The sequence below is a fragment of the Pelobates fuscus genome, chromosome 8, assembly GCF_036172605.1.
Source record: "Pelobates fuscus isolate aPelFus1 chromosome 8, aPelFus1.pri, whole genome shotgun sequence".
Lineage (NCBI taxonomy): Eukaryota > Metazoa > Chordata > Amphibia > Anura > Pelobatidae > Pelobates > Pelobates fuscus.
The window spans coordinates 146,048,164-146,068,687 of NC_086324.1; the positions used below are offsets into that span (position 1 = coordinate 146,048,164).

Sequence of the window (20,524 nt, forward strand, 5' to 3'; positions counted from 1 at the left end):
AATGTTACCAAATTACAACAAGTCGGAAAGGATGCAGCATTTGCAAAATAAATTAAAAAGTATGCTTTACACAGCGTATAAGGGTGATGTCACAGCACAACGGGAATCTAACAGGGGAAGAGGTGAAAGTAATCCTCCTCCTCCCACGACCACGCCGGCAAGGACAGGCCGCTTTAAAGACGTGTTGTTGATGGAGGACATGCAGAGCTTTTTAAGTCCTACGCATCGCCACAGCCCTTCGGGATCCACCCTCAGAAAATGACTCGACTGACAGGTAGCAGACTACCTTGCCTTAACTGCAGATATTGACACTCTGAGGAGCGATGAACCCCTTGACTACTGGGTGTGCAGGCTTGACCTGTGGCCTGAGCTATCCCAATTTGCGATAGAACTTCTGGCCTGCCCCGCTTCAAGTGTCCTGTCAGAAAGGACCTTCAGTGCAGCAGGAGGTATTGTCACTGAGAAGAGAAGTCGCCTAGGTAAAAAAAGTCTAGATTACCTCACCTTTATTAAGATGAATGAGGGATGGATCCCGAAGGGACTGACAGTGGGCGATACAGTCGACTAAAAAAGGCCTGATGAGATGAGCTGCCTTGGGCTAAAAATGGTGACCCTATCTGGAGGAACAGTCCCTATTCTGCTCTGTGTCAGTGTGTATCAGGGTCCCTGAGGACAGGTGTCAATCCATATCTGCCAAGTGACCCTATATAGGAGGAACAGTCCCTATTCTGCTCTGTGTCGGTGTGTATCAGGGTCTCTGAGGACAGGTGTCAATCCATATGTCAAGGTGTCAATCCATATGTCAAGGTGTCAATATGTCATATGTCAGGTGTCAATCTATATCCATTGTGATTTAGGAATGTTAGGTGATTTATGCCCTTTATGGATTAAAACTAGACTCTGCATCAACTGTGTAATTTTCCATGGGAGTTTTGCCATGGATCCCCCTCCGGCATGCCACAGTCCAGGTGTTAGTCCCCTTGAAACAACTTTTCCATCACTATTGTGGCCAGAAAGAGTCCCTGTGGGTTTTAAAATTCGCCTGCCCATTGAAGTCTATGGCGGTTCGCCCGGTTCGCGGGTTCGCGAACGTTTGCGGAAGTTCGCGTTCGCCGTTCGCAAACCGAAAATGTTATGTTCGCGACATCACTACTCATGACCTGTGACTAAGGTGAATCGTTCAGCCAGAATTCATAACTTTGTTTTTCTCATTCTTTGCAATCTCTGTGTACTATTGTATTTCAAATATAATCCCTGCCAAACAGACAGAGATCAAATTATCCAAGATCAGATGACATTTACAAACTCCACAATTTTTGATTAAAGTTGTGCCATTTTATTTGTTTATCAAGTTAAACAAGCATGTGAATAGAGTGTGTTGCCCAAGTATATATTCTAAAGTCCAGTTTTAGGGGCAGTAAATAATAAGAAATCCTTATAATGACGGTTTATACAGTCATCACACATGTACCGCACTTACAATTTATACTCGGTTTTCTCATGCAGGCACTGCACACACATAATCTTTCTTTTATACAATTTTTAAAAAAAAATGATATATACAATTTTTTATTTATGAGTAATAACATACTGCATAAATAAATGCATTTCCTCCGAAATTTCGGAATCAAAACAAAATTCAGACAACATTATTCCCATTATTTCAAAGGATTCCAAATTAGGGTTCTGTTTAGCAGAGTGCTCCCTCATGCGCTACCCTTAAAAATGGTAATCAAACATTCGGGTACCAGATTAGGCAGCTATCTGGTAAACATAGCTGAAACATCTAAATTAATTACATTTGATCTTTCAGCTGTTTAATATAGAACTCCTTTATTTGCTATGCTTACATGGGAGTCGTTGTGTTTACTAGATAGTTCCATAATGTGTTATCCTTTAAAACAACAATCCCACATAATTGTACTGAATTAGGGGGGCAATCTACTAAACAACCCCCTAATCTAGTTCCCCTAAATATGACAAATGTACCAAATAAGGGAGCTACCTACTAAACAGAGTAAGATAGAATATACAGCCAAGGTGACCGATTGAGGAAATTCAATCACAAAGGGTGTATTGGTTGCAGGGTATGTAGGGCATAACCCAAAAGGTAATAATAGAAAGAGAAGAGACTGAAATTGGTTAACTAGATAAAAGTATCCCCAAAGTCAGTCTCTATACCCTTGCAGATAGTTGCTCTATTAGTGCGAAGCAACCAATGTGCAATCACAGAGCATAAAGAAAGAACTAAAGAAAATAATACATTTTGAATACCCCCATTAGGGGAACAAGGAAGTGTAGTGAAGAAAGAGGTGTGTAGATAATATAAAACTTGTAGTTTAAAGTAGATATATCAGCTACTTTGCAATAATGGTAGTAATATTGCTCAATGTCAAACTGCTATTTAGAGATAGTTTAGTACTAGTGACATATTATAAAGTATCAATAGACTAGTGACAGAGAGGTGATTACAAAACCGAACTTATTTTAAGAAAGAAAGGAGATACAAAAGTATCTAACTTGGATTCATTATACAGATAGATACAACTCTGTAGTTGTGCCTGGAGGGGATAGCTCCAGCATGTACCTATGCTGTATGGGGTTGGGAGACTTCCAATTACATGAGATGGAAAACACAAGTAGGTATTTACTAAGAAGGTTAGACAGATAACTTATTAGCAGGAGATCCCATCAATGTGCTTAAACGTTGCCCTAGTTTTATACAGACTAGGGAGACAGATAGGAATGCCTTAAAGCGTGAAACTGATAGGTGGATAAGTCCGGCCGGACAGAAAATAAAGAAAATAATATAAATCCTAAAAGTTCACTAAATGTCAATAACCTGCATAGAGAGTAAGGAGTTAAGTAGATATAACTATAGGATCCAAAAAAAAGTAGGCTTAATTACAAAAAATGGCTTGTCTGCACTATAACTAAGTGGAACAGGGTATCGGACTGCCTGCAACTAAATAGATAGACCAGAGGGTCAGACTGCTAGCTCAGCCCTCAAAGGGCTACAGTAAACATAAAGCCTAAATCCTAAAGGAGATCTACCAGAGAAGAAAGTTCTCACCCAACCCAACCCAAAAGCTTAATCAAAAGTATTGCAAATAAGCAGAGTATTTTTAAAATATATATATATAGTACATAGTGTACAGCGGGTTGCTCAACGCGCGTTTCTGCGCTCACATGTGCCTTTGTCAAGCTCTTGTTGTGACCATAAAGCTCTATTTTGGTCTTGTCATTCCATATTACAGAGTGCCAGAAGATGTGAGGCGTGTCAAGGTATTGTCGGGCATATTGCAACCAGGTTTTTTGTGGCATTGGCACCTGGCAACTCAACCACGCAGCTCATTTTTGTTCAAGTATTGTCGTGTTGTGCTCCTTGAAACAACCACACCGCCTTTTTCCAGAGCAGCCTATAGTTATCCTGAGGTTACCTGTGGGTTTTTCGTTGTATCCCGAACAATTATTTTGGCAGTTGTGGCTGAAATCTTCCTTGGTCTACCTGACCTTAGCTTGGTATCAAGAGATCCCCGAATTTTCCACTTCTTAATAAGTGATTGAACAGTATTGACTGGCATTTTCATGGCTTTGGATATCTTTCCAATGGTATATACACTTTTGATCAGGGCCATTTGGGTGATTTCTGTTATCATTATGATTTTAAAAGGAGCCAAACAACTATGTGATAATAAATGGCTTCATATAATCACTATCCTTTAATAAAATATATTTTTTTGCATGATCAGTCATATTTTCAAAATCAATGCCAACATTTCTGGAATGCAAACCTTTTAGCACAACTGTATATATGTATGTGTATGCATCTCTCTGTTCATGTAAAATCAAAAAGAAGAGGATACACAGAGCAAAAAAAAGATACTCTCAAAGTGCAATGAATACATTAATACATGCATTTAACACTCAGAGTATTCCAATTAGGTTAACCTAAAAATGAACAGGACAAGACAAATACTAGTGCAATATAGTTTGGCAATGTGAAATTTTCAATGATATTAATGCAGAGAACTCACTCAATTTTCATATCTAACTTAGAGCTCTGCTGAATTACGCATGGACGGTATAATCCCTGTCTAAGGATATATGTAGGTCCAGATGACACGAGTTCTCATGATTAGGTAATGCCAATATAGTATGTGGAAACAGAAGTAAAAGAAACTCCAATAGTGAAGTAAATACGGATAAATCGAATTTCAAGAAAGTATTGTACATACAATTCTTAGAGCGAGAGTTGCTCTAGTGGTATAAGGCTTGGGTGGTATAATCCCTTCCTTAGGATATAGCAATTACCAGGAAGCAAGATTTTATGAAGGTAAAATAATGGGTAAGGTAAGTATATGGGATAAAAACAGTTAACTTTATTGCATAATAAAATATATAAAACCATAGAAATATTAAGAACAATAATGTCCATATAGGCTATAGGGACCACACTTAACGCGTTTCTCCTCTCAAGGCTTCATCAGATGTTTGGTAAGGTTCTCAAAACATTTGAGCACAATTGTATGTATGTCAAAAACCAGAAAAAAAACATAATTTTTCTGCAATATTTAGCAGAGACTGGCGGTGAAATGGCTTTGTAAAAATGGTCAAAGTACCCTTAGGTGTATAGTCTATAATGTATATTATATATAAATATATGGTTTTCTGTGAAGGCTATTAAACCTACAAGACAAATATACCAACTTCCAAAATTATTCCACATTGACATTTTTTTTTTACCACTTGTATTTTGTCACTTGTAACTATGAGAATAAACAGAAATCCGAGACATTGTATGTACTCTGTAAACCAGGACATATAAATTAATTTATTTTGAATAACTTTTTTTAAGCTGGAGATGTAATGGACACAGTAATATTGCCAAAACTGCGAAAATAATGTATTTATTTTTGCATTTAAATTTTTTTTTATTTATAATAAATGAAAATGTAGATGTATATGTCAAATCAAATAAAACCTATTTTTGTCCTTTACAAAATTATATATAGTATGTGTTGGTGAAATAAATGAGAAATATAAGCAAGCTGAAGTTGAGCACAAACAGCAAAACATTATAAAATTGCTTGTGTCCTTAAGGGATACATTGTGCCATTTTATTTGTTTTTCGAGTTACATAATTTTGTAAACAGATCATGTTGCACAATGATTGACTAAAGGCCATTGTTTAGTGCCAGTAAATCCTCATAATAAATACCTTTTGTAACAAAAGACAATATTAATGTCTAAGCGTGTTTTGGCTAACATTTTTCGAACTTGGATCCGTCAAATACTTTTCATCTTTGGTTGAATAGCTTAAAAAAAAGTGGATTAAATTATTGGCAGTGAAAAAAAAACGCAAATCTTCCTGTAGATACCCAGTAAACATGTGAAATATTAATATATTTCTCCTAGATATTGTATGTGTGAATTGTTTTTTTTTTTTTTTATTGTTGGGGTTCATTTTTTTTTCTGTTGTAATTTGCTATCTCCTGATATATGAATATTTCTCTGAAAATGCAAGGGACACTCTTCTGCTGTAATAACATTAGTTAAAATCGCTGTTTAGTAGATATAACTCCAATGAAAAGATGCATTTAATTATACATTGTCATTCGGGGTATATTGAAAAACAGCTTGCAAAAGCTGCAGGCCTCATGTCTGCAGTTTTTGCAAGGCATTCCCTTTTTCCCCCAAGACTTTCTGTGGCTGTCCAATCACAGACTTCCCAATGCAGCTCAATTATTATTATTATTTTTATTATTTTGATAGTGACAGCAAAATCAACAGCACTTTACCATCATACTATGCGGATAATTGACAACAAAGATTAACATACAAACATTTAACAACGGACAAGAAATAAAGAAGGCCCTGCTCAAATGAGAAAGGGGTATAGATACACACACGGATTAACAGCATGTCAGAATGGAGTAAGGACTGATCGATAAGATGTCTGTGTGAGTAAATAGGTGAGTCAGAGTGGTGTGTGGAAGAACCAAACAGTTGAAAGAGGCAAAGAAAACTGGGCTATAGAGGGAATTGTAATAGAAGAAGCGTTACCCAGGTAGATAGTGGTTATCTAAAGAGGTGTGTTTTCAGTGATCCCTTAGAGGACCGGAGGATACAGGAGAGTTTGATGCCATGGGGTAACGACTTCCATAAGAATGGGGTAGCACTTGAAAAATCCTGCAGATGAGAATTGGCAGTGCGCAAACGAGCAAATGTCAAAATAAGATTGCTCGGAGAGTGAAAGGATCACGAAGGGCTGAATTTGTTGAGTAAAGAGGAAATATAATGTGAAGTTATTGATGGATTTGTAGATAAATATAAGCAGTTTGAATTGTAACTTGAATTTTACAGGAAGCCAATTTAAGGACTAGCAAAGGTGTGATGTGTGTGAGTAGCGGTCTTTCAGGAAGATGAGCCTGGCGGCAGCGTTCATTACAGACTTAAGATCGATAATGCTGGTATTTAGAAGGTTGTGAGCATTAAGTTGCAGTTGTCAAATCAGGAAATGGTGAATGCCTGAACAAGTGTCTTAGTTGCATCTTGAGTTAGAAAAGGGTGAATGTGGTCAATATTTGAATAGAAGTTACAGGATTTGGATACCAAGTGGATGTGAAGTGTATGTGAGAAGAAAACACCTAAGTCAAAGGTAACTCCACAGCAAGTTTGAGGAGATAAGATAATAGTCCAATCGACTTGCAGGGAGATAGATGGAGGTGGACTAGCTTTGGAGAAGGATGAGGAGTTCAGTTCAAGAAAGATGAAGTTTTAAATAACGGGAAGATATCCAGTTAGAGATTGAAAAGAGGCAGTTTGTAACACGTTCCAGGAAAGCAGAAGAGAGGTCAGGGGTAGGGAGGTAAATATGAGTTTTGTTAGCAGTCGAAATCCAAAATAGTTAATAAGGTTACAGAGAGAGGCGGTATAGATGTAGAATAGAAGAAGGCCAAGAATTGAGCCCTGGGGAACAAAAACTGAGACGAACAGTTGGGAGGATGTGGACGAGAGAAGAAGACACTAAATGAGCATTTAGAAAGATACCATAAAAAACAGGAAAATGAAGTGTCGCAGAGTCCAAGGTTGTGGATGATACATGAAAAGGTCTTCTCTCCTTAGGAAGACCTTTTCATGTATCATCCACTTGGATGAACCTTTGAGAACTTATTCCCTTACGTAATACATTAAGTGACTCGTTGTGGTAATATGTGCTAATTCTCTGCTATAAATAAGGTCTAATAACTACAACCCTTGAACCAACATTTTTATCCAAAATACAGGACATTTGTTTGAATTTTCAGCACTTTAAACATATCTAACATAATTCAACCTTATAACTTTTATTCAAATATACTGGAGAGCTTTCTTCCCTTTTATACTGAATAGGATGTGTCTATATATAGATATAAGTGGTATCTGATTTCAGCAACATGGTATATTTTGTATGTGATTGGTATATTGAACCATTAGCCTTTGCAAGTTTGTAGCTGAAGCAATCACTAAGAAGTTGAAAACCATATAAACTGGCTTATGAACCACATGGTTCATTTTCACATATTCACTTTGTTGTGACACTGTTTGTTTGTTTATATTATATACCTGTTTTTTAATAATAAAGTATTATGTTTTATTCTTGATAAGTGGTTTAAAATATATGGTAATCTTTTGGGATTCACACTTGGTGTGTTTCCCTTCCTCTTCCATTTTTCTAAAAGTTTCTAATTAGGGTTTTTCCCCTCCTAGATTGCCAGTAACCCTTTAACCCCTTAAGGACACATGACATGTGTGACATGTCAGGATTCCCTCTTATTCCAGAAGTTTGGTCCTTAAGGGGTTAAGGACCCTCCTCACATTTTATGTAGTAGACGCCCTCTTTTTTTCTGTTTTTCAATTTAATTTTTTTTAAATTATTATTATTATTATTATTATTGCCATTTATATAGCGCCAACAGATTCCGTAGCGCTTTACAATATTTTGAGAGGGGGGGGGATGTAACAATAAATAAGACAATTACAAGAAAACTTACAGGAATAATAGGTTGAAGAGGACCCTGCTCAAATGAGCTTACAGTCTATAGGAAGTGGGGTATTAGAAACATTAGGATAGGAAATATCAAGTAGGAGTGAAGCAGAGCTGGAGGAGAGAGCAAAGCACTATCCCATAGGGACAGGTATGTAAGGGAGAGATTACTCTGGGAGGCCATACGCTTTCCTGAAGAGATGGGATTTAAGGCCCTTCTTAAATGATTGAAGACTAGGGGAGAGTCTGATGGCAGTAGGCAAGTTATTCCATAGGAGAGGAGCCGCCCGTGAGAAGTCCTGCAAGCGTGAGTTGGCCGTACGGGTGCGAGCAGCGGTCAGGAGGTGGTCGCGGGCAGAGCGGAGGGTACGAGGAGGGGCATACCTCTGGATCAGTGAAGAGATATAAGAGGGGCTGGAATTGTTCAGTGCTTTAAATGTATGGGTTAGCACTTTGAATTGACTCCTATAGGATACAGGGAGCCAATGTAAGGACTGGCAGAGGGGTGAGGTGTGAGAGGACCGACTGGATAGGAAAATCAGTCTAGCTGCAGCATTCATTACAGACTGTAGCGGGGCAGTACGGCTTTTGGGGAGACCAATCAGGAGAGGGTTACAGTAATCCATGCGGGAAATTACTAGAGCATGGACAAGCTCCTTGGTAGCATCTTGCGTAAGAAAGGGGCGGATGCGGGCTATTTATTATATATATTATATATTATTATATTATATTATATATTATTATATTATATATATTATTATATTATATTATATATAATATAATAATGTATTATATATAATATAATATAATAATATATATAATATAATAATATATATAATATAATAATATATTATATAATATTTATTATATATATATTATATATATTTATTTTATATATATATTATATTATTATATTATATTATTATATTATATATATTATATATTATATATATATTTAATATATATAATATATAATATATATAATATAATATAATAATATATAATATAATAATATATATAATAATATATATAATAAATATATATAATATATATATATTTTATATATATATATTTTTTATAAATATATATAATTAATTTAACTTACCCCCCAGCCTCCTTACCTTTGGGAATGCTGGGGGGGGGGGGTTTCTCTATCTCCCTGGGGTCTAGAGGGGCTGCCGGTCGGGCTGCTGGGCTGGTTGCTGGGCGGGCGGCTGGCGAGGGAGCTCTTCCTCTGAGCTCTCTGCTCAGCTCCCTCGCGCGCCGCAGAGTGAGGCTGGGAGCCGGAAGATGACGTCATATTCCGGCTCCCAGCCTCACTCTGCGGCGCGCGAGGGAGCTGAGCAGAGAGCTCAGAGGAAGAGCTCCCTCGCCAGCCGCCCGACCAGCCCATCAGCCCAACCGGCAGCCCAGTTAGCCGCAAAGCTAACAAGGCACTTGTCCTGGGCATTTGGGGGCGGCGTTTTTTGCCGCCCCCTGGAAAATGCCGCCCAAGGCAAATGCCTTGTTTGCCTTGCGGCTAAAACGCCCCTGCCCTGACCACTTCTAGAGCTGAAGTAGTCCTCGTACTTGGGGTCTACGTTTGCAGTGTTAAAGTTTGATATGCTGCACATACAGAGATATCGTAAGATTGCAGGTTATTTTTTTTGCTTTCGTTTTTTTCGTTTTTTCTTTTTTACCGTTGAGGAAGGAGCCAATACTATTTTTTTTACTCCATTGTTTTGGTTGGGGTAACACGGTAATGTAAGCCTTGCTACATGTATCAACAGTTTAATGTAGACCAGGTAAAATTACTTCTTCCCCTATCCCTTTGTGATACATTTGTCACTGTTTAAGAGTTATTGTCACATTAAAATATATGCATTACCAATAAAGTCTGAAATAATTTATCTAGAAATTATAATTTAAAAAAGGAAATAATAACAATAAACTGCTACCAAAGTAGGATGAACTAGCTTTTAAATCTGAGTGCCCATTTACTTTTTCCACAGCACTGTGAATGTTAAATGGAATCCGTTTCATAAAGATATGAGAGATTATGATTGTTTCTGTATTGTTAGCTTAATCATATTGTGTTTGTCTTGACTGGTGACTTTGAAGATGAGATGACATTTTATCACTACTTCATGCAGAAAACCAACTAATTCCAAAGAGTTCTCATACTTTTTTTTTTTTTTTTTACCACTTTATGTCCAATTTTATTACTGAGGTCTTGATGATTATGAATTAAATCCAAGCACTGTTGACTCCATTCTTCGCAGAACATAGAATTGGTGCCTGCTTCAATACACAAAGTCCAAAAGGGTTCATTTTAAAGGAGTTGCAGTAAGGAAATACTGGTGTATGATTAGTGATATACTGTTAACATTGTATTTAATATGATAGCCCAATTTTTTGTAACTTTTATTTTACATACTACACTATGTGTGGTTCTAGTAGTGCTTTCCCTACCTGTCTGTCTAGTATTGGCTCTCCGCACCTTTTTTGTCTTCTCTGTGTTCTTTGAAAATGAATAACAGGACATAAAGGGATATAATATTAAATAGGATAACCTGGGGACTGCTTGATAAAGATGTGGATAAAAGGACCTTATTATCATTTCTAATAGTTGGTGACACCTTTAGAGTGATTTTATTTTATTTTATTTTGAGGTTTTTATTTTGTTTTGTTGTTTTAAACTGTGGAGTACAGTCTTATTACATTTTATTTTTTATGTTTATTCAAGATATTGTACTTATTAATATACATATTACTGATCATTCAAGAAAACACAAGAAGCTAAAGCAATGGATCAATCTATTGTAATCTAGTCTTTTGCAACACAAATGTTCTTGCAGCTAATGGAGATTATTATCAGAAGACAGTTGTGTTATGTTTAGCTGTTTGATTGTTCGCCTTTGTTTTTCTGCCCTAGTAGTTGGGAATGGCACTGATCAAGTAAGGTACTGGTGTTAAAATGAAGCCACTGTCATTGGGCTTCAGATCCAGGTGTGCTGCAGAAACTCCTGCCGGGGGGTGGAATGTAAACCTCTGGAGAAGACCGGTGAAAAATAGAAACAGCTCCATCTTGGCCAAACTTTCTCCGACACAGGCTCGTCTCCCTACATAAATAAACAATAACATATTAATGCAACATGTATAATAGAAGCTTGTTTAAAGGGACAATTATTGAAGTTGTTAGAATGCCTTCATTCCCACTAAACAGCAATTTAAAATTTCACAGAATGTAACAGCTTTAAAAAAAAAAAAAAAAATCTATTACATTCTGTGAGCTTTGAAATTGCTGTTAAGTGAGTGGGCTGGATTTTGTATGTTGTATGAATTAGTCCCAGCAGCACCATTATAATGCATGAATGTTCAGTTAAATGCAGTTCATGTGCAATCTTTCCAACCTTCTGTCAGGGTTGGCTTCTTTCAGTATTAATGTTTTGGCAAGGTGTCTACAACAACAATTGCTTCATCGAATCTTGATTGGTGATCTGTTTTACCGAACCCAGTTAACGGTTTAATTGAAGCCAGGAGAACTACTGTTGTTTTAAGAAGAGGGACAAATAAGCTGACTTGGCTTTTCTCTCCTGTGTTCACTGTTACAACCATCTGCTTTTAGACTAACAAAGGTCCTACAATGTACGGAAATCTATTATACAAAGTGAGATCTACCTGTAGAGAAGGGCATGAACGCATCCTTCCGTACAAACTTTCCATCTGCATCCAGGAAGTGATTTGGGTTAAATTCATATGGTGTTTCCCACTGCGATTTATCGTACAAGACAGAAGTGAGCATTGGAATTACTTCGGTTCCCTGAAAGGAATAACCAGAAGTTACCATTGCGTGGTTACTTACAACATTTTTATCGTTGTTCTATTCAAAGAGATTTTTTTTTTTTTTTTTTTTAAGAAAAACAACAGAACTTAATTATTAGATAATAGAAATTATTTATAAGTATGATATGTATAGTAAGAATATTAACACAGATAGCGTCCATTATCCAAATCGCACATTGGAAAGCGAAGAAGGAGGCTTGTTAAAAGTAGTGCATATCTGTAATTGAAACATGCAAGGCAAAAACTTCAGTTTTATTTAAAAGTTTAAAGGTACCAAGAATCAAATATAAAACATCTAAAAATCAGAAAATTGATTAATTCCATATAAAAAAAAATGTATGTCACACAGACTTTCACAATTGAAGAAGGTTTATATTAGATTGCAAGCTTTTTGAGCAGTCCCCCTCCTTCACCTCTGTCAACATTACTTTGTATGTTAGGATCTCTTATGTAAAGAGCTACGAAATATGTTCGTACTATATAAATGATGATGATAATAATAATTATATATAGGATATTGCTGTATGCAGGAGATGCAGCAGAAACATATCTGGGAGTTTTGAAGTAATGAGAGGACATCTGTGAAACTCAAACATACTTAAAATAAACAGAAATAACCTATACATTTGGTAGTAATGCAAAGTGTCTATCAGTATTATTGGGGTAAACGTGTTTTTAGAAAACATCGATTTGAAACATAAATGAGGCATAGATTTATCGGGGCAAAAACAGGTGCTATTCTGGGGAAAGTGCTACATAAGTAGCAATCACAATGGAACCCAATGGATGCTCCACAAAATGTACCAATTTGCACCCAGAACAGCACTTAATTAACCCCCCATTGTTTTTTGTTTAATGGCAAGTTTCATCAGAACCCTTCAACATTTCATGAAGTTACCTTAATTCATGACAAACACAGCCTCACCTTCTCAGATCATGCTATTGCTACCTTTACATTTTACAAGTAGTCTTCTTTACAGTAACATGCATGACCTCACCCGTGGGATGCAGAACCCTCTGAAAGAAACATCTTTCAACGTTGTTCGAGACAAGTTAAGAGGAACAATGTTAGAAAACCTCTGTATTTCATGTACGACTGCCTCAGTATATGGCATCATTCGCCGATCATCCACCTTCGGCAGCTGTCCTGGTTTAATATACTTCCGAATTTCATCCTGTACTTTTTCTATGAAACATCAGAAAGGAATGATAACATTTAATATACATTGGGACTTGATCGTAGCATTAAAAGTATAAATCTGCACAATGACCATTGACACTGCCATGTTTCCCAATAGTGACTATAATTATGAGAGTCCTAGCTTGCATTAAACCTAAGTTATTTTATGGGCATATTTTTATTTAATTTTTTTGTATAATGTTGTTATTCATTAAAATGAGTTAGTAGGCATCATGCAGTAGCATTAACATAACACATTTTACCAATAGCCAAATAAAATTGCTGCAGGATGGCAAAATATAATGTATAGAATTCTTCAGTATCCGTAGTAGTAATATAAAATTAGTGCAGGGTCCGAAAGGTAAATTAAATAGATATTTTTTTTGTGTAACCATGAAGACTTATTGGAACATACACCATAACAGAATGTACGGTATATTAAAAAGCAGCATTTAAACTTTTGCTGTGTGTATGTCAAGGTACATTACGCACGACTCCTATGCTTTGAAGAAGCTTTGTGTGGTTTTTTTTTTTAGCCTCTTGTCTTTAAACAATCCATACGGAACACATATGCTAATTTGTTTTTAAAAGGTTTAAAGGAGTATGGGCAAGACTTATCCAGTCAAGCAAAATGATTTGTCTTGCTAGAGCTGCCAATATGGTAAACAGTTAGCTTTTATTAAAGTGTCCCTCTTTGTCTGTTTCAGATGTTTTACCAGTTAAAAAACCCTACCGTAATGAGAAAGGTCTAATATTTTTGGACAGAGTTGTGCCTCTGAAAATTATGTGCGTGTAGATAGTTAGAGAGACAGACAGAGATAGGAATGGATGACACAGAGAGACAGTACGATATTTACTTTGAATTTCTGGGTACTTAATCATCAGCAAAAGCCCCCAGCGTAAAGTTGTAGAAGACGTTTCAGTTCCAGCTGCAAAAAGGTCCAGGACTGAAAAGATCAAGTTTTCATTATGAAAGAATGTATCTTTATTTGAAGACTCCTTAAAGAATAGAGAAAATGTTAAATATGAGAAGACATATTCCACTTTATAGAAACCAGGGTTACATCCCAGAGGCCTATAAACTCTATGACCATAGACACCCTTCATCATGCTCCTACAATAACAAACAAATAAATAAACAAAAATACTTCAGGTGTAACTGGTGGTACGGCTAAATCCCGTAATGCCCATGCCACTAACATGCTGACCTGCCATGCTGGTTCTTCCAATATATTACAGAATGAGTACTATAAATAACACAAACATGTACTAAAGGTCACTTCATTTCCATCATTAAGTCGTCTATTTAGAACAGTTCTATCTGAATAAATATTGTGCAAATACATGCTTTAGATTTGCACCAGTGATGGTGAAGCTGTTGCTTAGGTGTCACTAGTGGCTCCCAGAAGCCTTTAAGGTGGTACTCAGTCTATTGCTATGGACCAGCCACTAATCCTAGCTCTTGCCATGCTGTGATATAATATGGCGATTTGTTGCTGCTAGCTCTGCTGTCATTAGTGATGACAGCAGACAGAGAGGGAAAAAACGAAGACATAACCTTATTGAGGAGGAATTGCAGTTACATTTTTCACTTTTTTCCCCTTTTTTTTTCTCTTCTTTTCCTTCTTCCTTTTTTCACTTTTTTGAGTGCTCGGTGACAGCGAGACATGTGATAGAGTTCTACTTTTGCACTGGGAACTGAATTTAACTAAGTTAGAACAAAGCCTTTGGTGGGGAGGATCAAAAAACAAATAATAAAAGAAACAAAAAAAAATACAATTGAACTAAAGGTCAACATGAGAGCATATCAAAATAAAGACTAACTAGGCAAAAAGAGAATCTGCACATTTGAACTCCCATTAGATGTGTGGCTAGACATACACACGCAGACACAAATGCAAGAAATGGAACTCGGAGACGGTGATGTGAGCTTAAAAAGAGAGGGGGAAATGAAATATTTATGGAATTGGGACAGTAAAGATAGGAGGTGGCATGGGGCTTGTGTGACAAGGATGGCATTTGTGTCTCTGATGATGCATGGCAGCTGGTTAGGTCAAGTCATTCTAGGGTACATGAGCACTGGTTTACCAGCTGCTGTGTACATCCCAGATATCAGTTAAAGGCAGATACATTATTAAATTATTTTCTTAAGTTGGTTTTTAGCAATTAGCAAAAAATTTTCATTTATTTATTTTAAAAAAGTACATTTCTTTTACCTGTTCTTGCTTCATAAGAAATGCATCGATAAATCCTGTAATGTTATTGGCATTAAATTCCACTTGATGTTGGGTGACATATTTCATTAATAAATGATTTAGCAAATCAACATTTCGCATTACTCCTCTGTGAGTGCCGAGGAGAGTCCCAAGGACGGGGTAAAAATTATAAAGCTGTTGGAAAATAATTTTAATATAACTTTAACACTCCCAGTCTTATGTAATAAATGTACGCATTATCTAGATATTTATCCACTCAGAATGGTACTAACGTATTACAGTTATTACAGATTTTAATAAATAAAGTATAGGGTAAACATAAATATAATGACTAAATATAAACTATATGTGTAATATAGGGCTTGTAATATAGGACAAAGAACAAGGGGGTTGATATATAATAGACAAATGGCTTTTTTATTGAAACGGCTGTAAATGAATGCCAGAATTGATACTTACTAACTGACGTAACTTTGCAGCAATGCCAATTTATAAAAGTTTTTGACCAGAGAGTAATCATTCTATCGGAAACAATAGAAACCGCGATGCCATTTGGCTATGTGATAGTGACTAAATTCAAACCCTTTTTCTGATGTCAATGCTAGGACAGCTAAACTATCAAATTAACCTTTTCAGTATTGCAGCCAAGAGCCATGCAATGTGCTGTTCTCCTCTGTAGAAAGGAAAGTGCAATGTATACATGCTGAGCGGGTAATTAACATGCTCAACATGTAATAAAAGAGAGCTGAGGACTGATCTATAGGCATGTATCTAGTATAAAACAAAAAGAATATTATTATTAAATAATAAAAAGTAGGTTCTCCTGAAGCCCAGTAACATCTGTCAGAGGCCCGAAGAGTGGCCCCTACCCATCATTTATCCCCATATATGCCATGGGGTGAAGGGTAATCACACAGGAGATGCCCAGTCTCCTTTAATTATGGACCTCCTTGTGGGCCCGTATACATATATATATATATGGGCCCAGGAGACTGAGCATCTCCTTGGACCCCAAGGACCCAGAAGATGCCTAACGCACATCTACATTGATATCCATTTAACTATGGACCTTCTTATGGGCCCATATATTCTCATAAAGAGTTACAATTTAGATGTGAGACTGAGCATCTCCTGGCCCCTTTTTAAATGTATGAGGACATCAAGAACCCAGGAAATATCCATCTCACATCTAAATTGTAACTCTGCTCTTTTCTTTGTAAACCTCACTTCCCAAATGTAATGACATTTCAAAATGTCTGTTAAAATAAAAGATATGTCTTTATTTCTTTTATTTAACCCTTTGAGTACCAGAGATCTGACTAACACATTATAAATCGTAATTAAAGATAAAGGCTCATCACAGTTTTGTCTTCTGTATTTTTTCTACCCTCTGGAAGAAATGCCCGTTACTACTGGCAATATCTTTGTTTTGTTATTATTCAACAAAACAATATTCTGACTGAGTGGTAACTCACGTTTCCCTATGAACAACCCACCGCTGTGTATCATTAAAAAATTATTATAACAGACCTTATACATACAGAAAATACCGAATACAGAAAAAAACATAGAAAATTAACAAATTAAAGATTACCAGGAGTTTTGGGGTGCCAAGCAGTTTAGCGTTTTCATTCAGTACTTTGATCAGTGTCAGAAAGGTTTCATCCTCGTACTCAAACCTTTTTCCAAATATAATGGAACAAATGACATTGGACACAGCACTGTTCAGTATAATCTTTACATCAAATGGTTTTCCTGAAAATATGACGACAGAAAAAAAAATTAACATAAACATAAAGTCAAATGTACCATCATGCAGTCTCCGTAAAAAACGTAACTAGCAGATACCCAAGCAGCAAAGCTTGGTGACTGTCAATGTGGTACCATCATGGGTTCCCACCCATCCTACATTTATGTCCATGGTTTAACGCCCTGTTAAAGTTACTGGGCTCAATATTAAATGCTGTATTAGAGAGTGGTAACATCTGAATTACAATAGCGCACATAGAAAAATTGCCTGTCCTTGGTTGCAAGACTCAATACAAAATGTCTGGTATCAATACTCCCCCACTCTCTTAGCCCATCTGACCCTAATATACATCTCTCTCCCACAGTCTGATTTTTAAACATACCAAGCCCAGCATAGAACTCAGAGCTCCATCAGCTGTTCCATGGCCATTTGAAACAGGTAGCCTTCTGGAAGACTTGGGCCCCTCCCACCCTACCCCTCGCCCACCCACCCCATGCTTAATTCTACATTTATAGATAGTCTCCCACATAACTTTCAACCTCTTGAAATTGACAGGTGCAAACACTGATCATCACACCCTTCCATGCTTTTAACTCTATAGAACACATACCCTCTCTCCCTACAAATAGATATCTCACACACTAATACTATATACTTTTTGTTTAATTTTTGTTTTTCACAATTTCTGTTTTTCATTTTCAACTACACACCTCATACCACTAACATGAATCCAAATATAACCATACTGATATTCTTAATAACCCTTTTTTCAATTCAATTTTGTTCACACCACTACCAGCATAAGCACACACCTCAAACTGGAAAACAAATTATCATACACCATGGCATGCTTTGTTCCTGTAACTTATCTGCTGAGTGCTGGTGGAGAGTTCTAAAAAATAGCCCTCCTACCCCCACCTCACAAAATTATAAAGTATCCCATTCACTATGTGCCCAAACAAAAATTATGTCCAAATTCCTATTCCTTATGTTACTCGCCCTTGCAAATGATGTGGAGTCTAACCCAGGTCCCCCAGCTAATTCTAGTCCTAATCTCCCCACTAAAAAAGGCCTCTCTTTTGTGCACTGCAACATCCGTAGTTTACTCCCTAAACTGGATGCACTGCAAGCCTGGTGTTCCCATTACAAACCACAAATCATTGTGCTCTCAGAATCTTGGCTAACAACTAAAATACCAGACACCGCTATTGCAATACAGGGGTATTCATGTTTTAGAAATGACAGAGCAAAGAGAGGAGGAGGCATTGTTATTTATGTTGACAATTCCATAAAGTTTACCCCTTTACAAAAGCTTAATCCTCCTGCAACCTTTGATTTCCTCTCTGGCACAATTGAGATCCCGTGCAGTAAATCAATCATTGTTGCAGGAATCTACCGCCCACCTAGCTCCCCTGTGCATACTCTTTCTGACATAGCCCATCTCCTTAGTGAAACCATTGCTCAAAACCCTAAAAGTGAACTGTTGGTCTTTGGAGATTTTAATATTGATTGGCTGAATCCTAAAAATAATAGTTCGTGCACCCTTTTTAAGACTTTGCAGCTAACACAATTAATCTCCTCCCCAACTCGCATAAACATTAAAAGCCTTAACCATACCCTGCTAGATTGGATTCTCTCTACTGCTCCTGATAGAATCCAGGAGGCCGGTGTTCTCCCAAACACTTTCAGTGATCACTGTTTAGTGTACTGTGTGCGCAAAATTAAGGCTATTAAATCCGCTCCCAAGGTTAAAATAACAAGGTCCTTCAAAAAATTTAATCTTGAATCCTTTCTAAAGGACATCAAGAACCTCCCATGGCACAGATTAAACATTATCCCGGATCTAGACTGTGCTGTTGAATTCTTTCAGTCTGAACTCCTACAAATTTGGAATCTGCATGCCCCGCTGCGTAAGGTGAGAGTAAAAGGAGCACATATGAACTGGATCACAGCTGACCTCATCCAAATGTACCAGTTTCGGGATTCTTTGTGGTCAAAGTTTAAGCATACTGGCTCTATGAATGATCACTGTGCATATAGACAATGGCGAAATATATGCACAAAACAAACAAAATTGGCCAAGGCCCAATATTTCTATGACAATCTGAACAATAACATCTCAAACCCTAGAAACTTTTGGAAAGTCATAAATAAACTACAAACTCCCCCAATCCACTCCCAACCCTCCACTGTCAAAGTGGATAACCAAACCCTGCAACTTCCGTTAGATGTAGCAAATGCCTTTAACAATTATTTTGTCGGATGCTCTACTGCCCTGATTGCCAAGCTAATAAATGGCACACATCCTGAAACTACAAATGTGGATCAGGACCGACTAAATTTGCAAACGCCCAATATAGACAAGTTCATTTTTAGACCTGTACCTGTTAGTGTCATTGAAAAACATCTTAATAATCTAAAAATGAAAAACCAGTCCGGACCTGACCAAATCCCAGCAATGCTGTTGAAGCTCAGTGCACCGGCAATTGCTAAACCCGTCGCAACTCTAATTAATGAATCCCTGGTGTCTGGATACATACCCAAACTTTGGAAGACTGCAAGAGTAGTGCCTATCCATAAAAGTGGTGACACTACCTTGGTTTCTAACTATCGCCCTATATCATTGCTCCCGGTATTGTCAAAAATCTTAGAAAAATGTGTCCATACGCAACTATGTGAGTATTACCAACAATCAAACTATCTGACCCCTGATCAATCGGGCTTTCGCCAGAATCACTCCACTACAACTGCCCTCTTAAAAGTTTGCAATGACATCCAAACTGGCATGGAACAAGGAGACCTAACTGGAGCTATTTTCCTTGATTTTGCCAAGGCCTTTGACACAGTAGACCACGACATTCTACTGCACAAACTCAAAAACTCAGGTATTTGGTGATCATTCGCTAAACTGGTTTCGATCGTATGTATCGGAACGCTCGCAATATGTGTCCATTTCTGACAGCGACTCCCTCCCTCTCCCAGTCACGTGTGGTGTTCCCCAAGGTTCCATTCTCGGCCCCCTACTATTTTCTTTATTTATAAATGATCTGCCTAATGTCTGCAAATCCTCAAATGTACACATGTACGCAGATGACACGGTAATCTATGCGAGCAATTCCGATCTACCGCAGCTTGAGGCTGTGCTCCAAGACCAGTTTACAGAGGTTGAAAAGTGGATCGCAAAAAACAAACTGTTCCTGAACACTGACAAAACTGTCACAATGATCTTTGGAACAGTACCTAAATTACACAAATTACACAATTCTCACCTATCCATCAAAACAATTTCAAATGGCACACTGACCGCAGTCCACTCTTTCAAATACTTGGGTATGATGTTAGACCCCAATCTATCTTTTGGCCTGCACATAGAAAAGCTTGCATCTAAACTTTATCCAAAACTAGGTGCCCTGTACAGAAACAAATCCTGCCTAAGCCCTTCAGTAAAGGAAAAGATTGTACAGCAAATGCTGATGCCAATCATTGATTATGGGGATGTAGTATATGCATCTGCATCGCAATCC

At 37.2% G+C, this 20,524-nt stretch overlaps 1 protein-coding gene across 1 annotated transcript in view; it reads right to left on the reverse strand.

The window, feature by feature from the left end:
• LOC134571807 (cytochrome P450 2K6-like) overlaps nt 1-20,524 on the reverse strand; it is an 89,968-nt gene that overhangs the window by 61,945 nt on the left and 7,499 nt on the right. The window contains exon 4 of the mRNA XM_063430410.1: nt 16,845-17,005. Coding sequence (XP_063286480.1) covers nt 16,845-17,005 — 161 coding nt within the window. The remainder of the gene's footprint in view (nt 1-16,844; nt 17,006-20,524) is intronic.